We start from the raw sequence: 18,135 nt of genomic DNA, 5'->3' as shown, positions 1-18,135 counted from the left end.
TGCTGAGAGCCAGTCAGTGAATTTATAAATAGCGGAAGTAGGCAGCCGTGGCTTGCAATTAGGATGGACAATAAAAGGAGGGGAATAGCAAGGTGACATATTTTGCTTCTGATTTCCAGACAATAGTAAATTGATCGCGGCAATGGTAGACAGCCAGCGAGTAAAGATGCTTTTAGAAAAAAGTAGTAGAGAGGGAACCTGGTCACAGAGGAGACAGAGAAGGATGGGGTGGCAGATACATTATCATCATGTGAGAGAGGAGGTCTTTCTTTTAGACAGAAGGTCAGGACTGACAGCTATGGATTAATCACACCCAGCAGCACCATGTTCTCTGAAACAGGCAGCATGATTGAATGTGATGTTAGGAGGGCAGTGAGTGGTCAAGATGCTAGGAGAACCGAATGTGTAGAGTGGCCACTGGGAGAACTAAGGCTTGAAATAGAACTGTTAAGGTGCATAGAAGGCCTGACCAACTGGACACCATGGATTTATCCAGTCACCAGCCCTACAGGGATCAGGTCCAGGGATGTGTATGGTAAGAGCTTTGTTTCTTCCGTCATTTATTTTGCAATGAGTGAGGAGATATTAGTGGAGGCAGGCATCCAGGGTGCTGGCAGTATGTGACAGATGGGACAAATGCCTTAGATACATATCGAGACAGGCTTGCCCAAGGACAGGTGAGCAGGGATGGTCATCTTGCAGAGGAGCATCACCAGGAAGGACAATTGGAGTCATCTCAGCTTGCAGGTCTGAGAAGCTTTAAAAGCCAACCTAGTCTCCAAGTTCTAGCACATCTCCAGACGGAGAATCACAGTGCTATCTAAAATACATCTCCTTGGTGGCAGAGGCGGGAGGGTGGGGTGGAGTTTGGTAATGAATATATAAGCTCATTATTTTCTGTTTGATATATATTTTCTGTTTTCATCTTAAAATTGCAATGAACTGGAATTCTACAACAATAAGGACTCAGAAGGGACAGAAACAGAAAGCTTGCAGAGTCTGTTTGTGTAAACAGTGCCTGGAAGCCGTCTGAATCCTGTTCTGCTTTCTTTCCCTCCACCAACAGCTCAGATCATATTGAGAGTTAGTACCAGATGGATAGTCTCGTCATTCATCTTGTTTAAAATGAGCTCCTTGTAGCCAACTGTGATGTTTGCTTCTATGGCTACTTCTGTGGCTTGCAATAGCTAGGTCTCTTTTACCTTTACCCTGGTCCTGTGGGTTGGACCATTCTGACTAGATCCCTGGGAAGGCATCACATCAGCCCACAATTGACTCATAGCAGTCTCTTGTTTTACCATTGTTTCCGACACAGACTCTTTGGCATTCTTGTTTTCCTCATGACTGCCCCATTTTCTGTTCCCTTTGACTTATCAGAATGTTGCTCCCCCCAGTCAGATGTTAAAGAAGGCTCTCAATTCTTCATAACATCCCCTTGAGGCTGCATCCTATCTTTAAGATGGATCTGTTTGCTGGTCATGAGTTTTGCCACCTCAGAGCTACAGAGGTTTCTTGTTTCCTTACTCCAGAGAAAGGTAGAGGACAGGAAAGAAAACTGGAGATGTCAAGTGAAAAAAAAAGGTCGGAGAGACATAGAAGGCAAAGGAAACTAAAAGACCCCTTCCCTGTTCTCTTGGGACTGAGTGACTCCCTGCAGATAGAGGTATAGGCAGTCTCAGTGACAATAGAATAACTAGCCTAGAAGAAGGACTGACTGATCTGAAGTCAAAGTTCAATAATGAGTTTAGAGCCAGAACTCAACACATGTTTATTGGCTTCTATGTGTCAAGTCTTTTCATATATAAACCCCCCCCCCCCATTTAATCCTGTTAGCTGCGTTACTGGGAAGAATTAAGAAAGAGAAACTCTCCTGTTGAAGGCTAAGGTCAGACTGAAGCCCAAAGACAAGGTCATCCTCACTAATTCCAAAGACTCCCCTTTGCCTCTTCAGTCTCTACCCTGTCATCTCCACTCTGCATCAGATACTCTCTTCTGATTTGCACACAGCCCGCCTGGTTTCTAGCTGGGCAAAGCTATTTAGTTTTTATTAAGAAAGATACTCTCCAGTTTAAGGGAAGGTGTATGCGACAGTTCTATTGGTGCCTGGTTGTCACCGGCCCACAATTGAGCATCACGAGGCCATCATAATTCAAAGCACTGCTGGCTGGGTAATTCACTTCATTAACGGTGCTGCCTGAATAAAACACACAACAAATTAGAAATAAACAAATGCTTGGAAGAGTGATAATACATTCAAATAGCTCGGGAAGTGCTGCCAAAGGAAGAAGAGAAAGAATGAGAGGTGGGAAGGAAGAAGTGGGAAAAGAAATTATATCAGGACTCACAGTTTGTTTTATCAAATGTATTATTATTTTTATGTGTGCATGCATGCACATGCGTATGATTGTGTGTCTGTGTGTGTATGCGGTGTGTGTGTGTGTGTGTGTGTGTGTGTGAGCCATGCTCACACTCTGTGAAGGTCAGACAAAAACTTGTGGGAATCTGTTCTTTCCATCGAGTGTTCTAAGAATTTAATCAGGTCACCAAGCTCGGAGCCATTGTGCCAGCCCTCGGTGAGATTTTTGTGAGCCTATAGGTAACCCACACCCAATACTTTTAGGAAGCCCCTCTGAGAAATATTGTCAAGTTAGCCATGGATCTATCTTGCTTATCTCTTTACCTTCATGCCTCCTTCTCTATCGCCTCTCATGCCCACTGTATCAAGAAGTCCTGTCTGTCTTGACTACAAAAACGATCTCAGATCTGTTGGCTCGTCTCTTTCCTGGTAGATCCAGGTACAGTGTGTTTACACTGTGTCCAGGAGTCAGTTACTTAACATGCCTGTGTCCACGAGATTTGCTATGTTAGAAAGTTAGTTAAACATGAATGTATCCGTGGAGCTCATAATATGCAAGAGTCCATTGCCTGATGCTGATTTTTGGTTTGCTTCTGTTCCACCTCTGGTTTTCTGAGTTCATAATAGGAAACACATGGGGCTTGTATATCAGAACTATTACAACAATCAGAGGCCAGATCCACCTGTGTTTTTTATGGAGAAAATGTTAATTTCCTGTGTTTCAAGGCTTTTTACCCAAGACAGCTCTTTTTTTCTTTAAAGGGCTATTTACATACAATGATTAAAACCACTTATTATAAGTACTAACTTGAAAATACAAAAAAAAAAAAAAAAAGAAAGAAAACAAATGGAAATACAATGCCTTCAGCTCGGATTTCTTTTCAGTTTGACTTTACAGTGTAATTTTTAAAATTTAGATCCATCAGAGGTAACACTATCAATTTCCTTTCCTAAGGAGAAATTCAATAATGGAATAAAATTCAGGCTGCATTTGGATACACACCTTATCAATTAAATCTGATTTTTATTAATACTATCTTATATACTTTGATATTGAATCATTTTTCCAATCTCTTTCTTGAAACAGCACATATCTGGATGAGAAGACACCCCAAATGACAGAGAAATGCAAAGACTTGCAATATAGCTTGAACTTGTTATCTAACAAAACGAGACGGTAAGTTTCACTCTTCACATTTAGTTTTAAATAAGTGTTTTGTATTCAAGGCATCCCAAAGCATATTTGAAATGATTTGGAAAATCAGGCTGGGCTCATGTCAGGCTTGATTTGGCTCTGAGAATGTCCCCCCAGTTGAGGAGGATGGAGCAGGGACACAGTACAGACCAAGGTCATGCACTGGCAGTAGGACTCAGCTTCTCTGTCTTAGATCCACATTTATTATGCTCTATGTGTTCTGGCTAAAATTTAAAGCCTGCACACCCTTCTGAAAATTTGATGTGTGTTTGAGGCATTATCCTAGAAAAATGCTCCCTCACACAAAATTTTGCTTACGACTTCAGGTTAATGGTTTACCTCTGGCCCCAGCTGTGGTTCACCCATCACTCACTGACTGGAGTTTACAATCTCATAATTTTCAATGATCTCCTACAACCTCTTTTTCAAATTAGGAAGAAGGCAAGCCAATATATATACACTCTATGCATGGAAGAGGTATTGGTGGCCTGAGGTTCTGATATCTGGGGCACTGCTTGGATTGTAGCTGGAAAACCCTAGTAGGATTAAACTGAGGCTCTGTCTGTGAAGCGTGGAGTTGTGTTGTGTTTCTTAGCTCCCTGAAGGAGGCTGGGCACGTATCTCAAGTTGTAGGAGCTTGTTTAATATATACAGGGCCCAAGGTTCAATCCCAGGACTGCCAAAAAGAAAAAAACAGGGGGAAGGGAGAGAGGAGGGCAAGAGAATCTTCTGAAAGAAAGTGCTCTAAATTTCATTTGCTGTGTGTTTAGCTGAGGATGGGAGAAATTGGCAATAGTCAAAAGAGAGAGAGAGTTGATTTGTTTGTAGGCATCTGTTCTAGGGCTACTGATCCAGGGTCCTTCTTCCTTCTTCATGCTTTCCTTCCATGCTTTATGCTAATACCCCCTTCTTACTTTTCAACTGTGAAAATGATGTTGATAGAGGAAAGGATTGAGCAGGTAATCCACCTTCTCTTTCCTGAGTGTGTGGGAGACTGACCTGAGAAGAGAAGCCAGGGTGTAGGTGGACTGTTCCAACCTGCTTTGCAACTGTACCTTGGGACAAGCCACTTTAGGACTTCTTCTAAATGCTTTGAGCTCCCAAGCAGGCTGCTTCCTAAGAGAGTATGCAGGAGGCAGGTTCCCTTGGAGAATGTGCTGCACTTTCTTCATACAACGGGGACCTATTTCACAATGGAGCCTGCTGTGTGAAGAGTCTTATGCAGCTCACATAGAAACCTCATGGACTGTTCTAGACTAAGTCCACCTTGGGAAGGCTGGACCAACATGACAACCCTTGATGTTCCATGCCTCTCTCTGTTTTGTTTGAGCCTCCTGACTGCCTGAATTCTTGACATCACTGGAAAGCAGAACAATGTTATGCAGGCTCTGCTTTGAGTCAATCCAGTAGAATAGCCTAATCCTGCACAACGAATGGACTATCAGGAACTTACCTTCTTTTTCTTCAGATCCAAATGATTAGTGCTAATCTTGCTGGAGAAAGTGCCTATATTGAATGGCCTCCATTGCCACCCGATGCTCTGTTCCTGCTTATAGCTCCTTGATTTTTGGCTGTCTTTGTTCAGAGCCTATACAGTCTTCCTCTGTGGACTCTAGGCTCTTCCACTATCTACTATCTATCTATCTATCTATCTATCTATCTATCTATCTATCTATCTATCTTTTCTCTCTTTGTTCCTTCTTCCCTTCCACCTTCCTTCCCTCCCTTCCTCTGTCTCCTTGCCCTCTTTCATTCCTTTAGCTCAGTGATATATTGTTAATAGTCCCTACAATCTGACCATATACTCTTGAGAACAGTCCTGTAGATGGACTGGACAGATGCGCCAATGCTTCTCACCTGTGCAGTCCACTCACTGGACTCAGAATGGCTCATGCATTGTAAGCAGCACTTCACGTCTGCTTCAGTCTTGTCAAAATTGTCTTGCTTTTAGGCCAGTGGCTGTTACAAGGCTTTGGTCTAGCTTTTCCAGAGAGGATCTTTATTCTAAACCTCTTGTACATATTATATCAGATATGTACCCTTCACATCTAAGACATGTGACAACAAGAAACATGACAGCTGCAAGTGGAAAACAATATTCTTTGCTTTAGCATGCCCTACAGAAATCTCTCTACTCCTCAAAAAAAAAAAAAAAAAAAAAAAAAAACCACACACACACACATCAGCAGGTGGCCCTCACGTCTGCCTGACATTCTCACTGATGTTGTCCATGTTTCCTCCTTAAAGTCTTCAACAGAAGGATGATCAGCTTCTGCACATCCCAGCAAAGTCCTGAGTCAGCATGGGGGAACTATGTTCTGACCTGAGGTGGGGCATCTGACAGTGCTTGGTGTGCAGGGACAGACGATTAACTGCAGCATGGTAATGAGAATGCCCAGGCTCATGCTCTCCTAGGCATTTTCTCAGTCTTGTCCTGTTGTTTGGGGTTTGATGGTGAGAGAGACCTTTTCTCAGCTGTTCTTCTAGGGCTTGCCTTTCCATTACACAAACAATTTTCGATTAGCTCATATAATTAGCCTGCACTAGTATTCTGTGCAGGGAGATCTAGAGAGAGCAGGCACGAGTGGCCCACTGCTAGGAAAGTGTTATTCTGGCACACAGGAGACTAATTTTTTCAGTTGTATTGTCTATTGTCAGGAATTGTGAGTTCTACAACCAGGGGACAATTAGGAAACTTGCAGGGGACAATTGGGAAAGCCATTCAGTGTATGGTGATTAAAAAAAAAAAAAGCAATTTCATTTTCTTAGAAATAATTATTTAGCCCTATTTTTTGTCATGGTCTGTTAAAGAGTTAGAATTTTCTCTTTCATCGGGTGATTTGTCCCTTTCAGTTTGCTAAAACAGGATTTAGGAGACAGAGTTACAGTGGGAGGCAAATAGCACTCTTTTTTATTTCTGCCTAGTGTTGACTACATTTTTGAATAAAAGGACAATTAAGCAGTAGAATTAGGACAATCAGGAGAATGAGTCTTATGCGTGGCAATTTTCTCTCTGTCTTTATCTCACTCTCTCTCCTGTGTGTGTGTGTGTGTGTGTGTGTGTGTGTGTGTGTCTGTCTGTCTGTCTGTCTGTCTGTCTCTCTGTGTCTCTCTGTGTGTCTATCTGTCTCTGTTTCTCTCTCTCTTATGTGTCTGTCTGTCTCTCTGCATCTCTGTCTCTCCATGTGTCTGTCTGTCTCTGTTTGTCTATCTCTCTGTGTCTCTGTCTGTGTGTGTGTCTGTCTGTCTCTGTTTCTGTCTCATGTGTGTGTGTGTCTGTCTGTCTGTCTATCTCTCTGTGTCTCTGTCTGTGTGTGTGTGTGTGTCTGTCTCTGTTTCTGTCTCATGTGTGTGTGTGTCTGTCTGTCTGTCTATCTCTCTGTGTCTCTGTCTGTGTGTGTGTCTGTCTGTCTGTGTTTGTGTCTGTCTGTCTCTGTGTCTGTGTCTGTCTGCCTGTTTCTCTGTGTGTGTGTCTATCTGTGTGTGTGTCTCTCTGTGTCTCTCTCTCTGTGTATATATGTCTGTCTCTCTCTCTGTCTGTGTATGTGTGTTGTATATGCTCGTTAATGAGGTTGTGTGGACATATGCATACATGCACATGCTTGTCCATGAAGTTGAATTCTGTAAATCCCTCTCCGTTTTCAGTCCTCGACAAGGTCTCTCACTGAGGCTGAAGCTCATCAACTTTGCTAGCCAATTTGTTTGGTCACTGTGCTTCAAGGATGTCTGTCTCCTCCTCTCCTTGCAACTGGGTTCAGACATACAATTCCTCTCTTGCCTTTTAGGCATGTTCTGGGGACCAACCACACTGTGGTTCTTATGCTTACACAATAGACCCTTTCCCTTCATCCCCAACTCCAAGATTTTTAATTCTCGGTTTAAAACCTTAATCTCCAAGATGAGAAGTGTCTTATTTTTAGTTCTGTCTCTGTGCCTGTACATGAATTAGGCACTCCTAATTCCATAAACATTTATGGAAATTCCATAAACATTTATGGAAATTCCATAAACATTTATGGAATAAAGAAGTCATGTCATTTATTTCTTAAGTCTGTAAAATACTTTCTATTCCATAGAATCTGTAAATATTAAAAATTATCATCAGTCAATCCTTAAGTTTTAACTCTTTTGATGCCAGTTTTTTTTTTTTATGTGACTCCTTCTGTTATTTTGGGCTTATGCTTCTTCTGGGGTTGATTTTCTAACTGATTCTTTGCCCCTGACTGTTTCCCCAGGTTTCTCCAGTATAATCCTTTTCACTGGGTTTCCCCTTTCTACTCAACAGCATTACTAAACTGTATTAAAAGTGCAAGCTTATCATTGTTAGTTTTTCCACTTCTCATTATGGCAAATTTAACTTACAGTTTTTGCTTGTGTGTTTAGAAAAACAGTTGTATGGCTCTCCGAGTTGTCCACTGCGGTCTTCATTGCTTCAGACAAATGATGTCACTTACCTCAGAGCAGTTGCTTCAAAGGTTCTGGTTTGTCCCTTCCCTTGGTTTCTCTGCCTCTTTTGTGGTTAGTCAGGTTTTATTTGCTGTAACCAATACCAAAGACAAATCAGAGAAAGGATATTTTCTTAGATGCTTTTGTGTGTGGTCAGACAGATATGAAGCTCTTAGGCTCTAGTGGGAAAGCAGCATCCACATGGCTAGAATGTAAACCCAGGAGAATCCCACAATTCTTTTCAAAAGCTCACCTCCAGTAAATGAAACTTTCACACCAAGCCTTACCCTCAAAGTTTCCACCATCTCTCAACAGTTGTCAAATGGGAGCAAACCTTTCACATATGACTTCTGAGGGACATTTAACACCCAAGTGCTAGCAAGTTTTGAACCATCTCTTCTCTATGGCATCAAGACTTCATCCCCAAATTAGAGTTATGATATTTAGTCTTCACTGTTTGGTCAGAATGATGAACTGCCCTAGTTAAATCTCTCAGAACTTGGTATCTTAATGCAAAACTCTTCCTGTCTACACACTCTGCTCAGTGTTCCTTCCTGATGAAGTAACTCCCTCAGGCGTATTCACCACTCAGTGATTCTGATAGGCATCTCTAACATAAGTGCCCTGGAAAGACAAAATACTCTACATAGTATACACAGACTCCAATCATACTCATACCTTGCTGACTGCTTCGAGTCAGTAGGCAGTGACTGCTGCTGATATGGCCTTGGTGTTTGGAATATAGTGTCTGTCTGGCCAGCTGTTTTCAGCTTAAACTTGAGGCTATGGAAAGAGAATACTGTCAGTTGAGGTCAGCCAGGCATCTTTACTCCATGTGTATTTAATAGCTTTACCATTCTGATTATTCTATTATTTACAGGCCTTGTGTTAGTTGGGTTTCTATTGCTGCAATGACACACTATGACCACAAGCAATTTGGGGACAAAAGGGTTTATTTGGTTTACACTTCCAGATCACTGTTCATCTTTAAAGGACGTTAGGACAGGAACTCAAATAGGAAAGGAACCTGGAGGCAGGAGCTGATGCAGAGGCATGGAGTGGTGCTACTTACTGACTTGCTCAACATGGCTTGCTCAGCCTGCTTCCTTATAGAATCCAGGACCACAAATCAATGGATGGCACTGCCATCCACTACCCTCTCCCATCAATCACTAAATAAGAAAATGCCCTATAGTCTTTTCTGAAGCCCGATCCTATGGAGGCATTTTCTTAATTGAGGTTCTCTTCTCTCAGATGACTAGCTTGTGTCAAGCTGACATGAAACTAGCCAGCACAGGTCCCTTAAATCATCTCTTCAAATGAAAAGATGTAGTTCTTTTACATAACAGCTTAGGTGGAGGATGTAGCTCATTGATAGTGTGCTTGCTTAGCATGCCCCAGAAGCTCTGGGTTTGATCCCAGTCGTACATAAAGTTGGGAGTGGTGATTTTAATCCCAGCACTTGGAAGGCAGAATGGGGGAATGGAAAGTTCAAGGTTCTTCGTAGCTTCACAGGAAGTTTGAGGTCTGGGATAGAGACCTTGTCTCAAACAAAGCCAGAAGAACAACAACGGAACAAACGAAAAATCCAACCAAACACACACACACACACACACCCACACCCACACCCACACACAACCAAGCTGGAAAATAAAATTTTAAAGCAAAGAAAAAGTGTAGAAGCGATCTTGGACATCTTTTGAATCTTCGAGCCTTTTATAAATTATCTCTACTAAAAAGATCAGAGATCTTCTTTTTCAGAAGTAAGCGTAAGCCCCTGCCTTGTAACTTTCTGCAAAATCATTAAAGCGTGAAAGGCCCACTTTGTATTCAGAGAGTTTTCCTGGGTAAGGTGCAATGCTCAGAATTATGATTCGGGACTTCTGTCTGGCCCTGTGGGCTGTGACTGTTCCATAGACTACTTAGTCAGTATATATGTTACCATTGCATGCCATTCAGTTTTCAATTACAACAGAATTTCCTGAACGATATCTTCTTCGTGGGGCAGCATAAAGGTGCTCCTTAAGCAGGCGCCGAATTGCAGGTGACATGTGAAGTGGATTGAAGACTGGCCCTAAAACTTTGTCATTCTTTATTACCCTGGAGAGAACAGCATGACCTGAATTACCGTGTGAAAAGAGATGGTGTAAATTACAGCAGATCAGCGAGAGTGTGAGCATGTCACTTGACAGCCTGCTAACAAAGCAAGGATTTCTAAATCTCAAGTTGCCTTGTAGAAGGAAAAATTTTTAGTAATTTGCAAGATCTTTGGGGCCTAGAATGATAAATGATGTGTGTCCCTTCAACTTCAAAGTTGCTTTTGAAGGTGACATGCACACTTTTGGCTCTCTGTTCTTCTCTGACCAGACCTTTTAAACTAGTCCTTTCTGGTCAGCATTTAAGGACCCCTAGTTCTAGCATGTCTTCTTGTCTTCTGGTCATTGGTGAAAAGAACTGGGTCAGAAAACAGCAAGTAAAGACCAAGAAGCTTATCAATGACCAGAATATAAAATCCATATTTTAAGAGCCTGGAGAGAAGACTCATTGGTTAAGAGTGCTTGCTGATCCTTCAGAGGACCCAAATTTAGTTCCTGGTACCCATGTTGGGCAGCTTACAATGGCCTGTCACTCCAGTTCCAGAGGATCTAATGCCCTCTTTTGGCTTCTGCAGGCACCCACACACATGTGCAGATACTCTCAAAATAGGATCCATACTTCACATATCTCCTAGAAGCCAAAGCAAGGGATGCTTCTACTGACACAAAAATTTATGTTGGGAGGTATGTGAGCTGGTATTGACATCTTTGACATTCTTTGCACTTGTAAGGAAACATGTTTCTCCAACCCTAATCACAGTATGTTTAATGATATGCTGCATCTTCATGAGGACAAGAACATGAACAACCACAACTCAAGAGTTTGAAGTAATCACTTCTTAAGTTCTTCTAACCCATATGCAGTGTTTGGTTGAAGTGCATTTGTTTATCATTTGATGAAATCTGATTTCCTTAGGTTAAAAAGAAGGGGGAAAATGGGATTGTGACTTATTCCAAATCATCTGACCTAGTCAGGGAGGGTAAAAATAAGATTTCTCCCCTCCAGGCCTGTGTGTGTGTGTGTGTGTGTGTGTGTTTGATTTTGAAAGATAATCACCCAACATCAAGTCCATTAATCAATACTTGGGCATAATTGCTTGCTGTCATTTCCACAACGCAAACAATGCTGTTTTAAATATTTGTTTTAAAAGAAAATAGAAGACTTGACTTTCTAGTTAAAGTTGATTGTGTGCTCATATCAGTCACTTGATAAAAGCCTTTAGTGGGAAGACTATGACAATAGAAATAATTACATGTAAAGTCACTGAGAACAAATTAGAACTAAAATAGCTACAAAAGAAACAAATGTTAATTTTCAAAATCTTCCACTGTATCACTTATGTACTACTTGTGATAGTCAGACCTCTAAGATAGTCATGAAGGGCATCTTAGTGGCACCTGCCCAGTTCTCAGTGCTGGGCAGTACCTGCTGACCCATAAAACCAGTTGGTTAGTGCAAGACAGAATGGGTGACTTTATAGGCTGTGACCTCTGACTTGCTGCCCTGTTGATTGTTTGACATGATAAAAGTTGGATGCAATGCCATGAAGACTTAGGATGATGAGCCTCATGCAAAGACCTGACACCTACTACCAAGGGATAGCATCATCTTATCATCCATGTGAGAGAGATGTTTGGCAGTGGATCCTTCAGTTCCAAACAAAACCTTGAGGCTGCAACCTAATGAAAGATGATGCATAGGCACGCAGCTAAGCTGCTCTCAAATTTCTGACCTGTGCGATCATATATGCTCATTATGCCATTCATTTATTTATTGTTTATTTCAAGGCTTTTTGTGTAGCCTTAGCTGTTCTAGAACTAACTCTAGCTCTGTAGATCAGGCTGGCATTGACCTCACAGAGATCCACCTACATCTATTTCCTGACTAAAGACATGTGCTACCACCACTTGGCTTTATTATTTTCAATGACTAAGTTTTGTATTTTTATTAATTAACCATATATTCACACACAACCAATGAATTTCTCAATTCATAATGGTTTGTGTCATTATATTTTCATCATAATGATCATAGTGATTATGACTATGATTAACAACAGTGACAACCACAACTTCTTATTTCATGGCTCCATTACCTACCAGCTATTTTAAATGCTTGAAGTCATTCTCCCTTTATTATTGCAAACCCACAAAGGTGACCAGTGAGCTCCAAGTGCTTCTTTGGCTAGCAGACCATCAGCTAGTTACCGTGGCTTAACCAGGATTGGTTTGTATAAGTTTTATTCTTAACATCTCTATGGTATCACTCATAGTGACCAGGCTCATAACTTACAGGTTTTAACAGAGAAAGGCATTTGATTTTATAATGCAAAGATACTCAAAATGTTTTACTCATCCATTTCCTCTTTCATACTTATTTCACTTATGTTTCTATAATGTAACTACTGTGATATAGTATTGATTAATTACATTGATATAATGTCGACTACATTGTTATAGTATTATTGCATAGAGTTGCTCTCATTGCAACTTGGGTAATCATGTGCCTTCTCGTGGTTAGAACATGGTTGTTTGTCAATTATCGCCATGGTTCAGAATTAATATTTGGAACTACGTTTGAGTCATCTATTACATTTTAATGTCAGAATCATATGGCAAAGAGCATGTTTCTGGTTCTATTGCAGGCACATGGAGAGATTTCTTTTCAGTTTGTATCTTGTTAGTATGCCTTCTACTCACTTGGGGGATTTCTCAAAGTAAGAGCTCTTGAGTGAGGAGCATATCTGTGAAGACATTTTTAAAAATTGCAGTGCTAGGTGTTGAATTCAGAGTCTTAGACTGGCAATCTACCACTTAGGCACATTATGTCAGTTCACAGTATATCAAGACAGTTAACTTGCTAAACATATTTGCAGCACATTGCTTTTCCTTCTCACTTTTGCAGATTTCTCTTCATTTGCCTTCACTTTGGACACTCAGTGTGTCCTGGGATGAATGTGGTGGATCATATCTTTTAACCCAGCATGTAGGAAGCAGAGACAGGCAAATCTATGAGTTGGAGTCCAGCTTAGTCCATATAAAGAAATTTAGGCAAGTCAGAAATGTCTAGTGAGACCCTACCTCAAATACAAACCAAATCAAACAAATAAACAATCAAGCAATAACTACCATCATCAACATCACCAAAAACAACCAACCAACCAACCTACCAAAACTAAACCAAACCAAACCAAACCAAACCAAACCCAAAAAGAAAACCATAGGCAGAACAAACCCAGCATGTTCTCCACTGACCTGGACTTCTGCTACTCTTCAGTTGTCCCTGCCTGCCTTATTTCTAGCTCTGTCCTGGCACTGTCTCAGGCTTATAACCTCGAGATTATTCTCAGCTCTTCTCTTCTTAAAAAAGAGCACTTGTCTTGCCATTCAGCTTTCATGGCCACCACCACATGACATCCAGAAACCAGAGGCTTATCACCATGCCCACTGTGACCAAGCCTCCTTCATCTCTTTTTAATTATTCTGTCTTTCACTTCTTGCACTCTTAGGGATTCTTAACAAATACAGCAGAGAAACCTTATTTATTTTAATCAAGATTAGATATATTTGCTTCTAATACCTTGAAATATATATATTGTATACCAGTAATAGAACAAAGCCATAGTTTGCGAAGAAACGATTATGCATAATCAGCTAATAATTAACTCAATATGTGCTTAGGTTTTAACATTAATCGTTTTGTTTAACAATAAGTCTCAAAACAGGGAATAGATCTATAAAGGATATTTCTACCCATTGCAAGACACATCATGTAAAAATGAAGCAGATTTTGGTGTTAAGATGGTAAAATGATTAAAGTCATTAGGATTCATCTTTAGATTAGACAACCACCCCCAAGGCAAGAAAGCTGTAAAAGAGGAACGCTCAGACAAAACCAAAAAAAGTCATAAAACACTCAGCATACATGTAAAATATCAGCTTCAAATATAATCATGTAATGCCACTCCATTTGAATGGAGCAGGGATTGTCAAACTGGGATTAAAAGACACCATACAACTTTCTATTGTCTGCAAGAGACACACATGAAACAGACTGAAAGCATCAGATGATGTCTTAGTGGTATAAGACAAACTTCACCTTTTTGGGGGACCAGATCTCCTAATGTAGCTCTGGATAGACAGAAACTAGTAATCCTCCTGTCTCAGCTATTGGACTGTTGTGTTCACAACCACATTCACTGCAAAACATAAGTTGGTGAAGACAGAGATTTCATAATGACCAAAAGACCAGTAACTTATGATTATAAGATAATCACAAATATGCATCTAATCACAGAGCATTAGAGTATACAAAGCAAGTGTTGGCTGCATAGCTCTGAGAAGAGAACTTGCCTAGAACAGTGAGCTTCTATATTGATACTTAGCATTAGTGACACAAGACAGAAGAGAAAGGTAACCCAACCATAGTAATTGGAGCTGGACATTGAAGCTCATGTCTGTAATATCAGTACTTTCAAGGCTGAGGCAGGTGAGTTTCTGTGAGTTTGAAGTCAGTCTGGGTTGGATAGTGAATTCTAGGACACTGTCTCAGAACTACACCTCTCTTTCCTCCCAATAGAAAGACACTGATGATTTGCTTTCACCAGTGGATGGTTAAGTCAAAGAGAAATCCATGCTCAAGGAACACTATAAACTAATGATATGGAACAGATATCTGTGAATCCCCAACTACAACCAAACTTATCTCCTCAAAATCACGAGGAACAGTACTGGGTCACTAAAAAAGATGAGCAGATTTAAAACAGACACAGTACCGAGTGTACTGGTTAATCCCAGTGGAGTAAGATTCAAAATCAATAGCAAAAAGATGATTTTTAGAGATTCACAAATATGTGAAAATTAAACAGCACTTTTCTTAATGCCCAGTGCACCCAAGAGGAAATCAATACAGAAATAAACCATATTTGATGTGAATGAAAACAAAGACAATAACCCAGATTTTTTTAGGTTTGTTTGTTTGTTTAATGTATGTGAGTACACTGTAGCTCTTTTCAGATACACCAGAAGAGGGCATTGCATCCCATTGTGGATGGTTGTGCACCACCATGTGGTTGCTGGGAATTGAACTCAGAACCTCTGGAAGAGCAGCCAGTGCTCTTTAATCTCTGAGCCATGTCTCTAGCCCAATAACCCAGATTTATGGAAAGGAAGAAACAGCAGGTAAAGAAGAAAGGATTTCTTGTGGAGGGTGATACAAACACTGTAAACTTATAACATTGTTGAATATATATGTAAATACAACAAAAAGCTGACTGATACACTTGCATGGCTGAATTACATATGCAAATTATACCCCAGCAAAGCACTTAACATTCAAGTCTTGCTACGCCTACATTCACCTGGGGGTTTTGTTTGAACACAGCTGTAGTTGTAGACCTGGAGTGAGGCCTGAGGTTCTGAACTTCCGACAAATCTTTGCTGTGTAATGGAAGATTGCCGATCCGAGTGACACACTTTAAGTGAGGCCTATGACACCTGTTCTTCTTTCTGACCTCATCTACTGACATTTTTGGTAAATGTCACCTTGACTATCTCGGTCCTTGGCTGTACCTGTTCACCTTTCCTTCTTTTTGTCCAGAATGCCTTCCACATATCCACACCCCCTACATACAAAGCCCAGCCATCTCCTTCAAATCTCCCCTCATCCCTTACCTCCCCAAGAGCTTTCCTGGACATTCTGCAACAATTCCCACTCTCTTCTACTTCCTTTGCCTATTATCTTTCTTGTTTTTCTTCACATTACTTAGTGCATGCAAAACCTTGCCATGATACTAATCCCTGTCTCAACAGGATTTACTGCAGTCATCTCTTTATTACAATACAAACATCATGAGAGCATGGATCTTTTATTATGTTTAGTTTCCTGTATTATTGATGCTCAGAACAGTGACTAAGCCACAGCAAGTGCCCAGCAAATATTTATTCAATAAATATTTGAAAATAAAATAAGTTCTATGGGTGTATACGTGGTGAACAGATGATGTGATAGATACAGGAGGGACGGGTCACCTCTGCTGGTGTGACTCAGATGAATGTGAAAGGCAAAGGGATGATAGCCACTCACACATGGCTGGAAAGTCACACCAGATACTGCAGCTGCTCTGGCTTCTTGAATGCTGTAGCTCACACTTCCTACATGATAGTGCTCAAAGGGCAGAAAATACTATATTTTATTGGTTCCCTCAGACTGTTTGCAGTATATAAGATGTTTCTACCAGTTGACATTGTAAGATCGCTAGCCTGCTAGTTTTAGCTCTGGATATCTACTTACATATCTGTAAATTCCTTCAAGCTTGAAAAGTAGGGCATCATTTTTTTTTATCTTCCAAAATCTGATAGTAGTCCTATTTTAAGAGTAAATATGAAAATCTTAAATAGGCTGCTCATTCTTTTCTTCTTTTTTTTTTTTCATATCCTGGTGATGTATTTGCATGTTGCAGATATCTCTGCAGAAGGAACTCTTTCCAGAGACTGAAGATTTACACTTTGTTTTATTCTGTGAGGTTCTGAGTTATTTTGACATTGTATCAAAAATTTTCCACTAAAGCAAAATTCAGTTATTCCTAAGTAATACTGAGAAACACCACCTTGAATAGACTTGGATTCCTCTTCTGGAATCTTTGCTGTCTATCCATCCAAGGGTAGTCTCTGTTATTCTACCTTTTATACTGCTTCTGGAGGCTGGCTTCGTCGCACTAACTACATTAGATGGGACTCTAGTTAAGGTCAGCCAGGGAATAAATAGCAAGAACCAGAGAAAGTAGGAGGAGTAGACACAATCTCAGGTCATCTGGAAAAATGTCTCCATCAAATCGACCTATAGGCAACTGTGGGACATTTTCTTGATTAATGATTGATGTGATTAGTGTGGAAAGACCCAGTCCATTGTGGACAGTGATCCATGGACAGGTTGTCCTGGGTGCTTTAAGAAAACAGGATGAGCAAGCTCCAGGGAGCAAGCCAGCCACCAGTGTTCCCCCATGGCCTTTGCTTCAATTCCTGCTGCCAGGTTCCTGCTCCAGTTCCTGTCCTGGGTTTGAGCAATGATGGACTACAGAAGTATAAGCTGAAACAAACCCCTTACTCCCCAGGATGCTTTTGATCATGGTGTTTACCACAAACCAAGACAGGGCATCTTCAGAAAGAGTCACTGCCTGTAGCTCTTTCTGGGGACACTATGGATGTGGGATGTTAACAGCTTTTCTGATCTACCTCTTTCCTAGTCCTATTGTGGAACATTCTCTTCGGTTTGCAAAGGTTAGTCACAGCTTATAGCATCTCCTCCCATATCTACATTATCTACATAGAAAATAAAGATACCTCTAAATTTTCATTTTCTAGGTCAGAGAAAAAATTCTTTCACTGAAAAAAAAAATTCAATGCCAGACATTTTCAAATGTTGTGATGTAGTGCCATGGACACTTCACTGAGGCTGGAAACAAGTGCCTTTAGGAGTTAGCTCTGAAGCTCTCCTGTATTATTTGCTTAACTTGTCAGAGAGACGTTAAGAGTTAAAAAAAAAAAAAGAATACATGTTTGGGATACTTCCTTTCCATGGCAGTTGACAATATCTACAGCATTCTAATTGGAAGCTGGCATCATATATACGGAGTTGAAAAGCAGTGTAAATTGAAGTCTTCCTTTGAGGATAAAGGGATATGAAATCACAGTGCAATTGCATGGCTCCACGCATACAGTGGCCACGTTTCTCATTTAGCTTCCATGCACTCATTAGTCATGCTTTTAAAAAGTGTTTCTCAATACAAATGATTAGGTGAGTGGACTAACAATCTTTCAACAGTGTGTTAATTTATAGGAGTTATTTCTGCATTTATTTATTTATTTATTTATTTATTTATTTATTTATATGTACGTGTACATGTTTATGTACATGTGTCAGGAAGTGTTTGTTCATACAGAGGCCAGAAGTCAACATTTATGTCCGTCTCCATCATCCTCCACCTCATTTTTTTTTTTTTGAGACAGGGTCTCTCATGGATCCCGGAGCTCGCTGATGCAGC

At 40.6% G+C, this 18,135-nt stretch overlaps 1 protein-coding gene across 4 annotated transcripts in view; it reads left to right on the top strand.

Annotated features, from left to right (window-relative positions):
• St8sia6 (ST8 alpha-N-acetyl-neuraminide alpha-2,8-sialyltransferase 6) overlaps positions 1 to 18,135 on the top strand; it is a 129,716-nt gene that overhangs the window by 61,683 nt on the left and 49,898 nt on the right. For 3 of the 4 annotated variants that reach the window (XM_034510744.2, XM_034510745.2, XM_034510748.2), the window contains one exon: positions 3,444 to 3,533. The exons of the other annotated variant lie outside the window; for it this stretch is intronic. In XM_034510744.2, coding sequence (XP_034366635.1) covers positions 3,444 to 3,533 — 90 coding nt within the window. The remainder of the gene's footprint in view (positions 1 to 3,443; positions 3,534 to 18,135) is intronic. 4 annotated transcript variants of the gene reach the window in all.

Source organism: Arvicanthis niloticus, chromosome 8, assembly GCF_011762505.2.
Source record: "Arvicanthis niloticus isolate mArvNil1 chromosome 8, mArvNil1.pat.X, whole genome shotgun sequence".
NCBI lineage: Eukaryota > Metazoa > Chordata > Mammalia > Rodentia > Muridae > Arvicanthis > Arvicanthis niloticus.
This window is presented reverse-complemented; position numbering and strand designations above follow the sequence as displayed.